The sequence below is a fragment of the Salminus brasiliensis genome, chromosome 6 (genome assembly GCF_030463535.1).
Source record: "Salminus brasiliensis chromosome 6, fSalBra1.hap2, whole genome shotgun sequence".
NCBI classification, from domain to species: domain Eukaryota; kingdom Metazoa; phylum Chordata; class Actinopteri; order Characiformes; family Bryconidae; genus Salminus; species Salminus brasiliensis.
In genome coordinates, this window is record NC_132883.1 from 35,175,100 (window position 1) to 35,192,891 (window position 17,792).

The following is a 17,792-nucleotide window of genomic DNA, read 5'->3' on the forward strand; positions in this document are numbered from 1 at the left end:
CGTTGATTTTCTCCGTATCAGTGCTGCGTGCTAATATCGCAATGCCGTGATGCTCAATTGCCTACAAACGTTTGTACGGATCGGTGTACGGTGTTTTTTAGTTGTTGTTGTTTATTTGCGTCAGTAATGCATCGTGTTTTAAAAAAATAAACAAAATAAAAATACGTGGTCGTTGTTTTAAGTAGGAAGCGATTTCGAGGAGGAGTGCGCAAAACTTTGCTGCAGATGAGGAGACAAACGCAACCTCGCGGTGGACTGAACAGTGTATGAAGAACAACCGTGTGGAGAAGCCGTGAGAAGAGTGGCGGATGAGGAGGAGCGGGGCTGGAGCTGCTGAACAGAAACAAAACCATCTTGTTTAGGAGTGTGTTTTAATGCCTTGCGGTTCGGAGACGCCTTCTCTGAATAACAAGGCAGACTACGGGTTACAAGCAGCCGAAAGTCCGATGTTTGCTAACTCTGCTGTGCCGAGGAGAGAGAGGTGCCGATCCCCGCTACTGGAGAGATGAGCTGAAGGCTTCGCTTCTGACTACCAGAATCGCCAATGTGGCAACGGGTAACGACCTCCTCTCTGACCCACGAGTGCACTTAACACGGAAAGTTAGTCGATTAAGTGTAGTAAGTGTACCCTGTCACGGTCAAGTGCAATAATCGTCACGTTAATCTAAGTGTCAGGGTCTTTTTGTCTTGGTCATTTGCTTTGCTTTGCTTTGCTTTGCTTTGTAGCTAACAAGTTATTGTTAACGGCAGCTAACGTCAGGTTAGCTGTCTGCTAGCTAAACGTCTTACTGTTCAGATAATGCCTGCCTTTGCTCTTGTTTAGGGATGGCACGATGCCACATTTTCTGATTTGGTACTCATATTGGAAACTTTAGTAGCGGTCCATATGATCTCTATAAAAATTAAGGTTTAAAAATGTCAAAGGAAATGATCCATTCATGTAACATAAGGCAGATTGATAGATAGATAGATTCAGCTTCACTGTCAGGGCTTAGTTCACGAACAAGGCAAAAAAAATGCAGTGTAGCAAAGTCATGTTTGCTGTGTGTATATATATATATATATATATATATATATATATATATATATATATATATATATATATATATGTGTATATGTGTGTGTATGTATGTATATATGTGTATATATATATATATATATATATATATGTGTGTATGTATGTATGTGTGTATATATATATATATATATATATATATATATATATATGTATGTATGTATGTATGTATGTATGTATGTGTGTGTATGTATGTATGTGTGTATGTGTATATATGTGTAGCTATCTGTGTATGTATAAGCACAGCAAGCATGACTTTGCACCATGGTTCAAGCTACATTTATCAGCTCTGGTGCAATTACTCTGCAGATAACTCGGCAATATATTGAGATTGACATTTCTATTTCCAACATAAGTCATTTTGCACTTTACAATTTAGCCGTATGGTTGGTGTTAGTAAGGTGATCGGACGGTACACTTCATAAAGGCTCTTTAGCATTTTTATACATTGTATAAACATTGTATTGTTGTAATACAGTCATACAATAACCACTGACCTTCTCAGAGGTACTGCTCTGGTACATGTTTGTCCTGAAAAGTACCGACAATCTATAGATGATCCATCGGTGGCCTTAAGGTCCTTCAAGCACCTTAGACAATAGCCAAGAGAGTCAATACAGGGTCATTTGAACTTAAAAACAATATTTGCAATGTAATACAGTACAATTATATTCTGTAACTAAACACAGTAGTGTAGACACACCCTTGAGTGTACCACCCCAGTGACTGTACTTGTACCTTTTATCTGGAGAGGGTAGTTATCGTCTACCATAATCACTATCGTTACCATTCTTGATGGGTGTCTTTTGTTCTATCTTGCAGATGACCTCCAGCCGACACCACTAGAGTCCTCAGCAAGGTCTACCTCAATCATAGGTTGACGTTACAACGTTTAAAATGGAGTAAAATCACAGGAGTCTCTCTCTCTCCAACACCCCCCTCCCCCCTATCCTCCACACCCCCTCCCCTTTCCTGCACACTGTATGCTTGGTGCCCATCATTTGGCACACCATGCCTGGCAGTGGGCGGTTGGGGAGGTTCATGTTCTGGAGGTTCCTCTCCCCTTTAAGGAGGTCCAGGCAGGAGAGGGTGATTTTGGCTCGCAGCGAGAGCATGCCTGGAGAGCAGGTCCTCAAGATCACCATCACCGAGACCACGGTCATCGAAGCTGACTCAGGGGTGTGGAACTCCAGAGCGCTGTCTTATCTGTGCCTGTGGTTCTTCTTCAGCTTCTGCACGCTCTTCCTAAACAAGTACATCCTCACCCTTCTAGAGGGCGAGCCAAGCATGCTGGGTAAGTACGGGGTGAGACAGCTGCTGTCTGTGGAAAGTCTTCTTTTTTCCAACTGGCGACAGAGTGGAGTGGAACGCTGAAGCCAGACTTTTTTTTTTCTTTCCCCTCTCATAGTTTGCAGCAGGACAGTGACTAAGCTATCACACATAGTTGCCTGTTGTTACGGTCATATCAGCACAATACTTGTATAGATGATCCATCAGTGGCCTTAAGGTCTTTCAAGCACTTTAGACAATAGCCAAGAGAGTCAATACAGGGTCATTTGAACTTAAAAACAATATTTGCAACATTTGAGTCCTTAGGCTTCCAGGGACTTCCACAACTGTCTATAAACATTAGCCCTGTTATCAATGGGGGAGGCTTAACAAGTGCAATCCCGATGATAGCACAGACCAGGAGATCCATAGCCAGGAGAGCTTAATTGGCCTTGCTCTCTCTCTCAGGGTGGGTGGGATGGCCCATCATTTCGCCCTGTTTCCCTATGATGGGAGAGACATCTGTGACGGTGAGTCCAAGAGAGAGTAATTGGCCTTGTTCTCCACCATCGTTCAGCACAGTGCTGCTAGCCTACACAGGCGTTCATTAGCTAATGTGAAAGAATTGGCAGTTAGTTCTCCTCCAGGCTTGTTCAGCTGTCCTATGACATTGTGGTAGCAAAAGTTTGAAAAGGTGAATGTGATAGTCTGCTCCCTTTTAGCTTGGTAGCACTGTGTGATGAGGAGACCTAGCAGGCAGGTGGGAATAGGCTGATGAAACTGAGAGTAAAACTTTTGTACGTCTATTAAAGTAAATTTTTCTGCCATATTCACGGAAAGATGTTTATGATGATCAAATAATAATCTTATATCTATCTCGTACATTTTTGGAGAGCGAAGACGATGTATCAGATTTGCTACTACAAGGGGGTTTTCCCCCAATTTAGTAATTTCCAGTTGCCATCCACCAGTTAGGACTCAACCAGCACTGAGTTCTAAATCTGTTATGTAAGTCTACCCATAACCACAGTTGCTAGTATTGTGCTGAGTAATGAGATGAGAGGAAGGGCTCATACAGAGAGAGTGCTTCCAATCGTGCTATCTGAGACTCCTGGTCATGGATGGCTGTGGCATCACTGGGGGATCAAACCTACAATCTCCCAGTTAGAGCAGTGATGGGCTTAGACAGTTTCTCAAATCAATTAAGCTGTTCTCAATTGTCATGGTTCAGTAAATGTAGTAGAAGCAGGTGCAAAATGAGCTATTTGTGCAAAAAACCCTGCTGAGGAGCTTTTATATCTGATTGCAAGTATGCACTAGCTTCCATTTGTGGTCTGAAATGATTGGTAGGTACGTTGGTTGGTTGTGACTGCTGGACATCACCTGGCATTTATTTAGCACTGTTTGCTGTAACAGGTGTGTTTGACAGTCTTAACCCTTAATAAAATATGCAGTTCGATTTTCCCACCATTCATGCAGTGGATCGGCCACAAAGACAAGGCAGGGCTGTGCATTCTGACTACTTTTGATAGTGGAGTTTCCATGAAAGTTAATTAATGGAGATATAGAAACCTATGGGGCAGGAGGACTTTGGCCCATAGCATCACATCATGTGACGTTCCCATTGAAATGAAACATCCCAGTTATCTGTGCAAAGGTAATATAGGCCTACAGACATAATGAATGATATGTTGTTGATCACACACAACCTTGTTCAGGCCACATATGAATCTTGCTTTTGATTATAATATGTAAACGGGTTTGTAATGCAGGGTTTTTAGAGCGTAGACTGCCCTCTCCCTGACAGTGTTTAAATGCTGGCTATCGTAACAGTTTAACAAGTAATCCATCAAGTTATCCATGCATATCTGTACAGCGATCAAAATGTCCCAAAAGCCATTTGAATGAAATTTGCATCCAGGAACACCTTTTGGAGTGCAGTACACTGTTTGTGCCAGCAGGGAGACCTCACTTTCGCCTGAACCCTTAGTTAAGCCACAGTGCACCTGTTGATGTGGCTCCATTCATTCTTTATAGCTTGTGGGCTTCAGCAGAGTAAAAAAAGAGGATAGCACTGGCCTTTTTCCATGTATAAGAAAGATTATCTCTTATGTATCCATTCAGCATTAGCTTAGTTAGCAGGATAAATGTCTGCTCACCACAGAACATACTTACAAGGAGAACAGAGAAGTCTGACTGACCAAAAGCCCGCTTGAAGCCCAACGTCTAGAGTTTTTTGTATCTCCTAGCCAGTTTCAGACGGCCCAGTAAAGCTGTAAATGTGGAGCTCTGACACGTCGGCTGGTGTTGGGAGTAAAAGAGAGGTTTCACAAGACAGATGTTGCTGTGCTTGGATTTTAGCCATCTAGGCTTGGATAAGTAAGCTAGCAGGCTAAGCACCACAGAACAGAATATGTTCCAGCGAAGAGCTTAAAGCCTTAAAGTCGAGTGAATGGTCTCAGTAGTGTACATCATCAATCAGTGAGCTCCCACTGCACCCCTACCTTCAATGCACATGAGGGAATAAGCTTCTTTAGACAGATTATTCAGACACATTGTAATCTATAATTCAGTCAACATTATTAAATTCCTCTGTATACCATCCACCTCTACTAACACCTTATTATAACTTATAGGAGTGCTAGGGAAAGAACAGCTAGTTGGCTAAATTATCCTTGGAGAGGATCCTTACTGAGTAAAAGTTGGGTGGCAAGTTGGCCAACACATGGACAGCACACAAGCACCTATAACTACTACTGATCTCAGGGTGTGTTATCTAGTGTGGTGGGATGTGAGGCAAAGCCACCGTGTTCATGTCATGCAGTCATGCTCAGACCCAGACCCTTGAAAAAATATACAGCTCTGGAAAAAATGAAGAGACCACCCTACATGATCAGTTTTTCTGGTTTTGCTATTTATAGGCATGTGTGAAAATTATATTTGCATTGTATTTCATAAACCATGGACAGCATTTCCCCTAAATTCCAGATAAAAATATTGCTATTTAGAGCATTTATTTGCAGATATGACCACTGCTCAAATAATGCAAAGAAATGATTATAATAATTACAATGCAAAGAAGTTATTAATTAAATTTAAACAACACAGTACTAATATTTAAACTTTAAACTAAATTTGAGAGCATTCAAAAATCACTGTGGTTAAATAACCTTGACTGCCAGTCACAGCTTTCATGTCTTGGCAAGCTCCCCACGAGTCTTTCACACTGCTGTTTGGTGACTTTATGCCATTCATAGTATGCAAATTCAGGTAACTCAGCTTTGTTTGATTAAATGCCTGGAATGAAATTGCTGCCATACACGTAGAGATGCAAATGTAAGAAAACAATAAGTGTTTGTAGTGTGAACATGTGTCTGGCTAATGGCTAAACCTAAAATGGGCTGATTTAGCTTGTGATTAAACATTTGCTAGTCAACAACAAACATCATATCCAAGTCCAATGCTGAGAAGGCCAGCTTAGCATCTCTCTTACACCCTCTTATTTCTTTTAGCTCTCTCCTCCAAAGAAACCAGTCTACGATTAGCTCATGTTTACTCGCTCGCTCTCTCATTCGCTTCCTCTGGAAACATTTCCTTTGGATTCTGCCATTATATTCATGCTGGGAACACTGAGCTGTCTGCTTCTTGTAGCTAGCTGAAGATCCTTAGTTGTGGCTGTGATGCATGCTGTGAAGTGTTACACAGCTCTCTTCAAAGGTCTTGTTCACTCTCTGGGTCCAGAGCGTTGATGGCAGCGATGCCGGTCTCCCTGTTACAAGTCAATGTGTCATAAAAATGATATTTTAGGTGGGTTTGAGGTAAAATTGCTATGTTGTTTTAAATGGTGCAGGAGTTACACATTTAGGCACTGGGGTTAGTGTTCAACAGCTGCATCATTTAGGATAGAATGTAATTTTCACAAGTTCAGCTTCATGACTTTCTCAGTAAAGAGTTCTGCTTCCACTCCACTCCAGCCTTTTTTTTCTCCACTCTTTTGCTCGCTGGCTCCCAGCACTCCAGTAATTACTCCTCTTCAACTCTGCTCTGCCTCTTAATAATTAATGAGACCTTTATTTGACTTTATTTTGTTTAGATATTAGAAGTAATAACTTTAGAACAGTCATCAAAATAATGCATTTGAATTTGTGATTCCGAAAAAATTACACCGCATTAGGCAGAAATGCATTTTAGAAATGCATTAAAGAACTGAAAGTTAGTGCTCACATTTGGTATGCTGACTCACCTTAATGCTAATACTCATAATACTAATATTCATTCAACATAATGTCAATAATTTCTTTGGCAATCATTTGCAGTATTATTTGACCTGGAAAACCGACCAGGCCTAAAGGAACAGAAGCTTTCCCCTGGCAAAACAGGGTTCTTAAACACTGCACCTATACACGCTTCAGTACTGTACTGGCTCAAACAGGCTGCGTGAGCAGCTGAGGGAAGCGCCGGGTCAAGGCCACTGAATAGCAGGGCAAGGCGATGTGGTTAAAATTAATTCTTGTGTATAATTGTTGTAGTTTTACACTGTAATATTAAAAATAAAGGTGCTTCAAATGGTTCTTTGAGCGATACCATACAAGAACCATTTTTGGTTCCATAATGAACTGTTTGTGTAATAGAGACCTGAAGGTGTAAGGAATTTTCACGTGATGTAAACGTTCCTCTCATTCATTCGCATCTCTATTACAAACATGGCTCTTTAATGAAACCAAAGTGGTTCTTGCATGGCAGAACCATTTAAAGCACCTTTTTAAGAGTGTAGTGTTGCATACTGCTGTACATCTTGTGCGTAGTTCTCAAACATGTCTTGTGTGTGTGATTCCAAGCTCATTGTCTTTTTCCCCCCCCCTTTTTCCAGGTGCTGTTCAGATGCTCTCCACCACTGTCATCGGCTGCGTTAAGATGTGCGTGCCTTGCTGCCTGTACCAGCACAAATCCCGAGCTGAATACCCGCCCAACTTTCTCATGATCATGCTTTTTGTGGGTCTGATGAGGTATGCTGCTCCAACTGGCAATCCATGCTATTTACTTTACAACCGGTTTGTTTCACTGAGGGTTTATCTGCAACTGTTGACCATTACACACATCACCTGAACACAGATGTTTGCAAAGTGGTACAATAGAACATTTCAGATTTTTATCTCCATCTTAAAAATCTATGAAAATGTGTATGGAAGCAATGTGTATATAGTAGCTGCAGTAACAGGGCTAATGCAAGATAATGTTTTTATTTAGTGTTAAATGAACTGAAGCTTGTTCTCTAGATTCTCTATCTGGCTGATCATGATTATCTGATGACTACAATCTAAATGTAAATATTTCAAGAATTTCAGGCATTTCAGCGTAAAGGAATGTTTTCCAACATCTGACTGCTCAACTATGTTTTAACCTTAATTGCTAACATGCAGAAACATGCTTTCTGCTTCAGGGAAACCTGGGAAACCTTTTACCACAGTCCAGTACTGCAAATGCAGGTGCTCTGTAGCATGGTAATCACAAAGCTTTTACAGACTTACAAATTGCTACTCTAAGTCTTAATCACATCTGCCTATATACTGTATGCTCTGGATTAATTTAGTTCTAGCATTCACCAATACACAACATACTGTACACTGAATACAGAATACACTGTACGTGTTTGCATGTTATAATAACAATAGAATGTACAATATTCTGTGCTCTGTATATTATTACTTATTTATTATTATTTATGCAGTACTGCTGTTTGCATTTCTGGTAGTTGCTAACTGCATTTCGTTGCCTTGTATTTGCAATAAGCATGGTTATTTGCTTGGTCCTCAAGTCACCTTTAAAGCCCCTTGAATATAAGATAAAATCCACATGTTTTATATCAAAATATTCAGAACAATCCCAGCTCTTTCTATAACCAAGTGACCTAAAGCACTGTGCAAAGAGAGATTCTTCTTGTGAAAACACACCTTTACTAATGTGGATTGTTTTGGTGCTTGAAATGAATTTACCAGAATCTTAAGTTCACAAAAGTGGTGGAATGTATATATAAAATGCTGTATAAATGGTGAGGGGCAGTTTCTGAGTGTTCATTGGTCAGTGTCACGCAAAAACTGGATGGACGCTTAAATCCACAAATTTGAGCTACAAGTTGAGCTACTGATGACGGACACACAAACCCACCAATTAGACACAGACTAGTATCTCGGCCAGTGTTCACGGCCTGGTAACTCTGCTTGTGAGTCACGTATAATGTCTTGCTTAGATGCAATCGGAAGGACAGGCTCTTTAGATTCAGGAGATTTTTTTTAGATGCGGCATTTCACACCAGTCTGCTTGTAGACCCCAGAGGGTTAAAGGGTTCTCTACCTGGTTAAATGTGAGAAAATATTTGTAGATGTTCCATATAGGACCAAGAACGTTGTTATTAAACGCAGACTCCTCTTCCAGTACTACAGCGATCCCTTTTGGCTTGGAGTGCACTTAGCTAGTTTGGCTAAGTGATGGTATAGCTTGTAACTTGCAGCCACTTGATGGTTGGAACATGATTTCATTGGCCTGGGAGGGCCTATGTACTAGACAATTAGTGAATAGTCTTATTTAATTCAGTGGAGTTCAGCATATTTTGTGTAAAAATCACGGTACTCAGTATAGGAGAGTATTTAGATAGCAGTTGTTGTTGTTTTTTTTTGTTTTTTTTGTTTTTTAAGATGATCGCATAGCGTAAAAAACAGCTTAAAATATTGTGATATAAAAATGTTACATATCGCCCAGCTCTAGTGTGAAATATGGATGCTTTTCATTTCAAAAGTGTTCCTGTTGTCTTTCCTCTCAGGTTTACCACTGTGGTCCTCGGGCTGGTTAGCCTGAAGAACGTAGCTGTGTCGTTTGCAGAGACCGTGAAAAGTTCAGCGCCAATCTTCACTGTTATTATGTCAAGGCTGATACTGGGGGAATACACAGGTACTAAGGAACACCCTACTGAATATGCAGTGCATGTGTCATTGGCTCCTGGAATATAGGCTCATGTGTTGAGCTCTAAAAACCAGGAACAAACCATGGGGTTATGTGTATCTGGTTTCACACACAATGGTGGCCTTCTTTCCCTTATTGTCCACTTTTTTTTTTCTTTTGTTTTGTTTTGTTTAATGGACAGGAGTATGGTATGTCTTGGAACTCGAAGGCTCAGCTGTCAGGTAAATAGGACTTGTGAGAGTAGTATAGAATAGCCACGATTGGAACACAAGTTCACCTGAATAGTAGCCAGTTCTGTCAGCTTGGCTACTTTTGAACAGTGGCCATTTGTGTCTGCTTAGGGTGACAGGATCAGAGAAGTGTGAATTGCATACTGACGTAAGGCTGATGAGAGTTGCTCACCAACATGTGCTGCACTGCAGGTAAAAGTGGGCCAAATGCGATGTTGTTTACTTCATATGTGATGGGGATGTAAGAAAATATTAATACTGAAGTTCTGCAATACTGTGTTTATTCTCACAGTATGGGTTTTAAATGAATAGTTCCAAGCAAATATTGGTGTCAGACAGTGATTCAGTTTGTGTGGTGTTTAAACCCGCTAGAGAGCAGTCTTCGGGTCCCACTGTTCTGATTTCATAACAAGTAAACTTTTACTCTTTATAAGGGTGTAATTCTTTTTTTTTTTTTAACTGTAACAGTATTCCTAAAATTTTATTAAAACAGTCTTGCTTACAGTATTGCAGTATGTGACACATTTGTTACTTGCAAGGCAGTGCAAACAGCAAAAACGTATTTAATATGCATCCATCCTTCTAATCTGCTTCTTCCTGGTCAAGGTGATTGTGGATCCGCAGTCCACCCGGGAATCATTGAGAATCTTTGAATTAAGGAAGGAATTCATGTTGAATATGCAACTTTTCATTTTTGGTCCACTTGCGGTAACATGGCAATGCAACCTTTGTCTGAACAGCCAGGTCTGAACTTACAGACCGAGCCAAGTTTAAATTAGCAGCTCCCTGTTAGCAGATTTTTGATGTTGCATGAAAAGAGGAATGTGATAGAAACACTAATGTTCTTTTAAGCATGCAGGTTGGTTCTGCTGAGCACAATCTATTAAGACTAAAATTCAATGCAAGCTACATCATGATGTAAATCGAATTTGGGCAGTTGTAACACTTTTACCTGCAGCCTAAATGTTGTTATGATGTACAACATGATGGACCGTTGACCTTAAAAACTGCTGTCCTCCTTTAAAAGAAAATCTGGCTTAACCAGAAAAGAACAATTCAAAAACCTCCAAACTGTTACGTGACAGTCTTGAATCATTATATTTAATTCATATACACCAGGCACACTAGCGAAGTGGTGGCGTTTATTTTTGCAATACTGGAGTGTATGCAAATGACCGTCAGACTCTTCTAGTAATGGGAATACAGGTTGCAACGTGAATCTGGCCTCATGACTACGACTTTTCCTGTGGCATTGCTCGCAGAAGGGGGGCTCAAAGTCAGCACACAGCGAAGGCTGGAAAAGTGCTACCGCTTCTAGACTGTCTTTTAAAACGTCTTTGGTTCAACCTCTGCTCCATTGAAAACAAACTGGACCACCTCAGAGCAGGCGATAGGCTAAAATCTAGCCTGGTTTCTGTGAAAACTTTTGCCGGTGACATAAACAGCCAATAAATTCCGAGCTAAATAAATAAAAATCCTTCACAAGCCCACTATAAGAAGCATGTTTCATGTTTCTGTTTGTTTTCATGTTTGAAGTGAAATATAAGGGTTGGAAGTGGGCATGTGAGTGGGAGTGGGAGTGACTTACATGCATGGCCAGTGTTTCTGCCACATCTATCCAAGTCTTGCTCGCTAACGACCCTGTGTTTGATCAACAGGTCTTTGGGTAAACATGTCGCTGTTTCCAGTAATGGCCGGTCTGGCTCTCTGTACAGCCACTGAAATCAGTTTCAACATGCTGGGCTTCTCTGCTGCTCTCTCCACCAACATCATGGACTGGTATGTGTTCTTGGTGTTATTTAATGTGAATGGTAGAAACATTTACTAAAGAACAAACATACAGAAACATACAGAAGACAGAGAGTGAGTGTCAATCGAGAGAGACAGACAGAGAAAGAGGGGGCTCAATCGAGAGAGATGGGGAGAGAGCTTAAACATAAGACGAAGAGAGGAAGTGATGCTCGATCAGGGGAGAGAGAAAGAGATTGAGCTTGATGGAGGAAGAAAGAGGGCACTCAGTTGGGAGAGAGAGCACTCTATCTATAGATTAAGAGCAATTATACCTTTATGCTAGATGTCCATACTTCTATGATTTTTATATGAACTTGCAAAACTTATTACTAATGATAAAACTATTGGATAAATATAAAAATATTGCATGATATCTATCAACATGGCTACATAAGCAGTGTCTCTGCTCTGGCAGCTCCAACAGCTTGGAACAAAGCACCAACATGTTCTTATCTCATGTTAGCATGTCCTTTTCTGGAAACGATCAGATGGTAGCTTCAATAATATTCAAATGATTGGATGGGGAGAAAAGTCTTCTGGCCTGTATGCAGCTGGATGTTGTGTAGAACAGGCGTGCATAGGTTCCGAGCAGAGGTTATGAGCGTGTCCCAAGCCCACTTGTTCATTTTCAGTGTTTTTGTAGTGTAGTGGGTAAAAGTACTGGCTTCCTGGTGGCAGACTGGGATTCTGTTAACTGTCTGGGCAAATACACCATGCTATAGCTATAAAAGTGCTTTTGCTACATTCCTGTGTAACATGACTGTGAGCCTGTTTACACCTGGCAGTAACATGCGTTTTTGTTGATCGGATTTCACTTGTCCGCATGCAAAGCGAAGATGCATATTACAATCAGATGCTCCAAAATGACCTGGGGAAAAATGTTTTTTGCATGACTGTCATGATTTAAATGCTTATTAACAGTCTAATTCATTTCTCTATATTGTATTGTAGCTTACAGAATGTATTCTCTAAGAAGCTGCTAAGCGGGGACAAATATAAATTCAGGTGAGTGTTTTATGTTCTCAGCTGCATAGTCTTATATTCTAAAAATACCAGATAATTTTTGATACCAGTCATTTTGTTTGTTTGTGTGTTAAAATTTCAATACGACTTTGAGTAGTATTTGAGTAGAAGAATCCCTAGTCTCGGTCACACAGATTTCTCCTGTACAACATCCGGAAAATTCAACCCTTCCTCTCCCGAAAGGCCACCCAGGTGTTCGTTCAGTGTCTTGTCACTTCAAGACTTGACTACTGCAACTATCGTCTGGCTGGTCTTCCTTTGTGCACCATCAGGCTCCTGCAACTTATCCAGAATGCAGCGACACTGGTCGTCTTCAACGTTTCTAAATTCAGCCATGTCACTCCACTGCTGCGTTCTCTTCACTGGCTTCCTGTAGCTGCCCGCATCAGATTCAAAACCTTGACTCTGGCCTACAAAGCCAAGAACAGACCACCCCTCCATACTTGATGGCAAAGGTCAGAAGCCGATCAGTACTAAGAGCCCTTTAAGCTTCAAGTACGGCTCAGCTCGACCCACCATCCTTTAAGATCCACGGAGACAAGCGTCCAGGCTTTTTTCCGTCCTGGCACTGAAGTGGTGGAATAAACTTTCCCTGGAAACAGCAGAGTCACTCGCTGTCTTCGCTTACTTGGCTGAAAAGTTATGGTCTCCTTATTGACTTGTGTTTAGTACTGTCTTAAGCTTAGAGAAATCCTTGAATTTTTTTGTCTATTCAAACTAGCCGAGGTTATTTTTAAGTAAATAGCGAAGCACTCCTGTACGTCGCTCTGGATAAAATGCCTTTAATGTAAATGTAGTGTTGTTCTAAACTAAATGTACGTTTAGCCAATTCCCACTCACTTCCTACTGCTACCACAAAGTGCTAACAGTCTGGAAGGAGAGAAGGATGACCATGTTTTTTTTTTTGTTTTTTTTTTTTGGTGTTTTTTTTAGTTTTTTTTTTTAACAAAGGTTATGCAAGCTTTGTGTGCACAATTGAATGCCTGAGTCAGTAATGGGTGCGGTGAGAAGCTCTAAAAGAGTGGTAGATTTCTAAAGCCATCAACTTGATGCTCAGTGATTGGAGGCAGCAGCTGTAATATTTTTTAACCTAACACAATAGATGCCTGCTAACTACCCTGCTCTGGTAAAGCCAGTGTTCAAAGTTGTCCTTGTTTCCCCTCAGCCCCCCAGAGTTGCAGTTCTACACCAGTGCTGCTGCCGTCATCATGCTAATTCCTGCCTGGGTCTTCCTCATGGTCAGTCAGTTCTCTCGGTTAACTATAAAGTCAAGGCCTTCGTGTTTTTAACATTGCAGGAGTATGACTGCTGATGTGGAACCAGTTTCTCTTCAGTACACATCCACATTAACTAGTGTGTGAAAGCAAACAAAACAAAAGCTGAACATGAAACATGTGTTGACATATGTTGTGTCTTGGATCTTAATTCTAGTTCCTTGTGTAAGTGGGAAGGGAACTTTGGTTCTATCAGGGGAAGTGTACTCAGAGTTTAGGACTTAACCTCAACAAAGTTCTAAAATATCTATAATCACATACAATACAAGTTATGATCATGTCATGCTAACACCTTCATCTTGTGCCTTCAGGACATACCTGTAATAGGAAAGAGTGGGCGAAGCTTCAATTTAAGCCAGGACGTCGTGCTGTTGTTGCTTTTGGACGGAGTCCTGTTTCACCTGCAGAGCGTCACGGCCTACGCGCTCATGGGACGCATCTCACCTGTCACCTTCAGGTGAGAACTCCACGCAGTCATTTGATAGCTGAGTGTAGATTCCACCAGCATCTGTTTCAGCTAGTCTTAGGTCCCATTTGTTTAAGCCATCAAAATTGCAAACACGCAAATTTAGTAAAGTAAATGTTGTATGTTGTATGTAGTAAAGTTGTATGTTTTCCATCTCAGTGTGGCCAGCACAGTCAAGCATGCCTTGTCCATCTGGCTCAGCATCCTCGTGTTCAGTAACCCCATCACAGCCCTCTCTGCTGTGGGTACAGTACTGGTGTTTGTGGGAGTTATGCTTTATAACAAAGCCAAGCAAATTCAGAGAAGCACGCTGCAAGCCCTCGCCCTATCAACAGACTTGGACCAGAGACCCTTACTTCAGGAGTCCAACATCAAAGCAGCAGACTGAATCAAAGCAGCAGAGCTGAAATGACTTCTGCTTCTGAAGGCACTTCAAATCCTGTGAGGATGGGGATTTCCATTTCTGCTTTAAAAAGAAATGACCAAGTGAGTATTTTCCAGGTTTTAAAGGCTGAGACCCAATTGAATTCACATTGGACCAAGAACAGGAGAAGATACTCTGTTAGAATGATGAAATGACCAAACTATGTAGACTTATGTGCCTGGGAGATGTCATAAAATATGACATTCCTAAATTTATTTCCACCAGCCTTTTTTTTATGTGATCCCTGAAATTGGAGGCAGGCTTAAACAAGGTAGCAACAAACAGATGTGAAAGAACATCTTTAAGCACTTTTGTAGCCAGCTGCAAGTTTCCACCAGTTGATTAGACAAGGCAAAAGGGATCTTCTGTATTTGATGGGACCAAGTTTCATTTCTTGTTTTTTTTTTCTTTCTTTTCTTTTCCTGATTTTAGCTTTCAGTCATAAGGCCTTTTTTGCATTTCTGCAATGAAGAAACAAGGTTTGTCAAGTATGCCTTTAGTGGTGTCTCCTAAAAGTTTTATTGAGACCTATAAGAGAAATATGACAGTGTTTGATAGCAGAAGTTCAGAATTAATTGCACTATAGTTTGATCAAACTTGACATCTAAGCCTAGTCCCAGGACTAATAACTGACCTCAGTAATTTCAGAAAAAAAATCTGTGCTATAGAACATAGACTAGGGATGTCCTGATCCAGTCCGTTGGGGCTAATCTATGCCCAATTCGTAAAACGCTGTAAACTGATGTTACCTACAACTTGCAATAGTGAGACGTGTTTTCATAAGGTAACAGAATAGTGGGGGGATACCTCTGTGACATATTTTACTCTCACGTCCTGACTTTTAAAGTGATTTTTCTGCAGCAATTGCAAGGAACTGATGGCCACACGATCAGAGATGTCATTCAAGTTGAATTATGACATTAAACACACTGTAAATTGGCTGTTTTTAAAAATGTCAGCCAAAAAATTTAATTTATAAAAATGTTATGAAATATACCTTAAACTTTAAAACCTCAAAAAAAAAAGAAAAAAAAAACAACTTTCTTTTACTGGAGTATTATTAACGTGCAGCCAAGCAAATCTGACTTATTGTGTGACTGTGTTCTCTATGAAAGCACAAAGATTGGATCGGATTACTATTGGACTCAAAAATAAAAGTACATGGTAGGAACTGGGCACAAAGAACTAGATTGGGACCTCCCTAGATGGGACCTTAATAAAGCAAAGGCCTGAAGGAATCTAATTGAACCATTTAAATCTTTTAATGTAGTCCTTTTTTTTTTATTATTAATTGTAAAAAAAAAAAAGTGCTGTTGTAATTATAGCCTATAGAATATCAAATAGATATCGAAGTATTCAAAAACTAATCTTAGAAAAAAAACAGTAATTATTAGTTGTTGTTTTTGTTTTTTTTAATAAATAAACAATTACACACCTGTGGTGGCAGTTATTGTGGCCACAACGTGTGAGGCTACCAAAACGGGAGTTAACCTTTAATGAGCTCTTCCTTTTCCACTCCTTTTTCATGTTTCTGTCTTTTTTTTCTTTGTTTTAAATAGTTTACTGCCTTGTTTTGATCACTGAACATTTTGCAGACTGACATTCAAGCTTTTTGAATGATTTGCACCACTTTATTTTTACAGTTCAGCCTTGACGCATTAATCACACAAGCCCTAATTTACACACCATGGCAGTGCAATACATCGGCATGGGTACAGTACACTGACATCTGTCATTTATATTCCTCAGAAATCTCCAAATCCACCATTTTTCTGTTGGTCCATTTGTCTCGAAATGTTCCCAGACAGTGTAAAGGGCAGCTGGTAATTTTAAATTGTGGTTGTTGTATGGTGGAGTTTGGCCGTTCAGAAAGGACGGTGACCAAGTGTTTTGTTGTACTGCTACTGTTGGTTAATCAGACTGTAAAAGACCTTTAAAAAGCTTGTTGTTTTAGTTTGAATCCCAGGTCATGCTGCTAGCTATTGGCAACTAGGGCCTTGTTCTCTCCAGGATGGGTAGATGGTACGTACTTCCCACATCACTCCAGTGCAGTGCTGCTGGCTTTGGCATCAGCTGGCCGATGCATGTGAGCTGGGTTCCTCAGAGCGAGTTGGGAACCCAGTGATGTTCAGAAAAAGAGCCGCTGGCTGGCTGTGTCTGTCTTTACCCTCCCAAAGTCGGGATCATTGCATATGATCCCGTTTTAAACGGCAACAATGAACCACTTTGCAGTTCATGCTTAGTTGACTTGCCTGTTCTGTCTCTGTCAGGTGCGGTGTCTTAATTAAAGCGTTTACCTTGTGCCATTTTTTTTTTTTTTAAAACAATACATCTCACCTAGTGCTTCCCAAGCCTTTCTTCCTTCCACTCGTGCTTGTAATGCCTTGTATTGTGTGATGAGACTTGAATTCAGAACAAACCTGTGTTCCTTAGACTACTGAGCTTAAGACGTTCCCTGTGGTCGTCAGTGAAATAACCTACGTCATCTGTTATTACCACGAGCCTCCCACTACTCGCTGTGGGTAGAGGTGAGTCTTGGACGAACCTTTCCATTCTGAGCCTGTGGACTTTTTTTTTAAGTCTGTGGATGTCTTTCTAAGAACATGTTTGTTAGTTTATAGTTTTGACAATGTCATTGAACGATCTCCACTTGTAATGTAATGTTCTCCACTTAGCGCAAGTGTGCAGATAGCAATATGTGTGTCCTTACTGCAAAAAAAAAAAACGGTTGTGCGGTTTTTCAAACATGTCAGAAAAAAAAACGATTTTATATGGTTGTGTTTCATTATGAATGGAAAACAATAGGTTGCGTCTTAAAACGTGAGAAAATGTATTTTCGTAGAACTGTTTAACCAAATTACTGTTGGAAAGGATGTTTCTGTATAAATTGGTCTGATCCTTTGTGTAAAGTCGAAAGGTATTATTTGTGCATTGCTGAGGTGTACAGCATACTTTTAATTTGTAATGAATCTCCTTTGTTTAACTCTCAAATAAATTTCTACAAAACAGAATCCATGTTGCTAAGTTTACTTTATTGCACTTCTGGCCAGTGGTCAGATGAACTTAAAATTAAATAAAAAGATGCAATACCATTTGAACCCACCACTGTTGTTGCATGGCATATAACACTGCTTCCTGTGTTATATGCTATGCAAAACCATTTGAACCCACCATGCCTCTTGAATTTGATTTCTTTTTATCTCCATGGGTTCAAGGGGAACGGTGGGTTCAAATGGTATTGCATAGTGTAGAACACAGCCCTTGCCAGGGCAGACTAGGGTGT

General features: G+C 40.4%; 1 protein-coding gene across 1 annotated transcript; it reads left to right on the forward strand.

Moving 5' to 3' along the window:
- The first annotated feature begins 280 nt into the window (after window positions 1-280).
- On the forward strand, window positions 281-17,449 carry LOC140556917 (solute carrier family 35 member E2A). The gene is made up of 9 exons (XM_072681028.1): window positions 281-556; window positions 1,898-2,369; window positions 7,215-7,350; window positions 9,162-9,289; window positions 11,190-11,310; window positions 12,274-12,327; window positions 13,511-13,583; window positions 13,931-14,076; window positions 14,245-17,449. Exons 2-9 carry the CDS (start codon window positions 2,087-2,089, stop codon window positions 14,471-14,473), a joined length of 1,170 nt encoding a protein of 389 aa, XP_072537129.1. The 5' UTR covers window positions 281-556; window positions 1,898-2,086; the 3' UTR covers window positions 14,474-17,449.
- The last annotated feature ends 343 nt before the right edge of the window (window positions 17,450-17,792 follow it).

Excerpts from the sequence above, each read along its gene's own strand:
- LOC140556917 (XM_072681028.1), top strand. The coding sequence starts at position 2,087 with ATGCCTGGCAGTGGGCGGTTGGGGAGGTTCATGTTCTGGAGGTTCCTC. Across the intron at positions 7,351-9,161 it reads CTTTTTGTGGGTCTGATGAG|GTTTACCACTGTGGTCCTCG; the intron begins GTATGCTGCTCC and ends CTTTCCTCTCAG. Across the intron at positions 14,077-14,244 it reads ATCTCACCTGTCACCTTCAG|TGTGGCCAGCACAGTCAAGC; the intron begins GTGAGAACTCCA and ends TTTCCATCTCAG.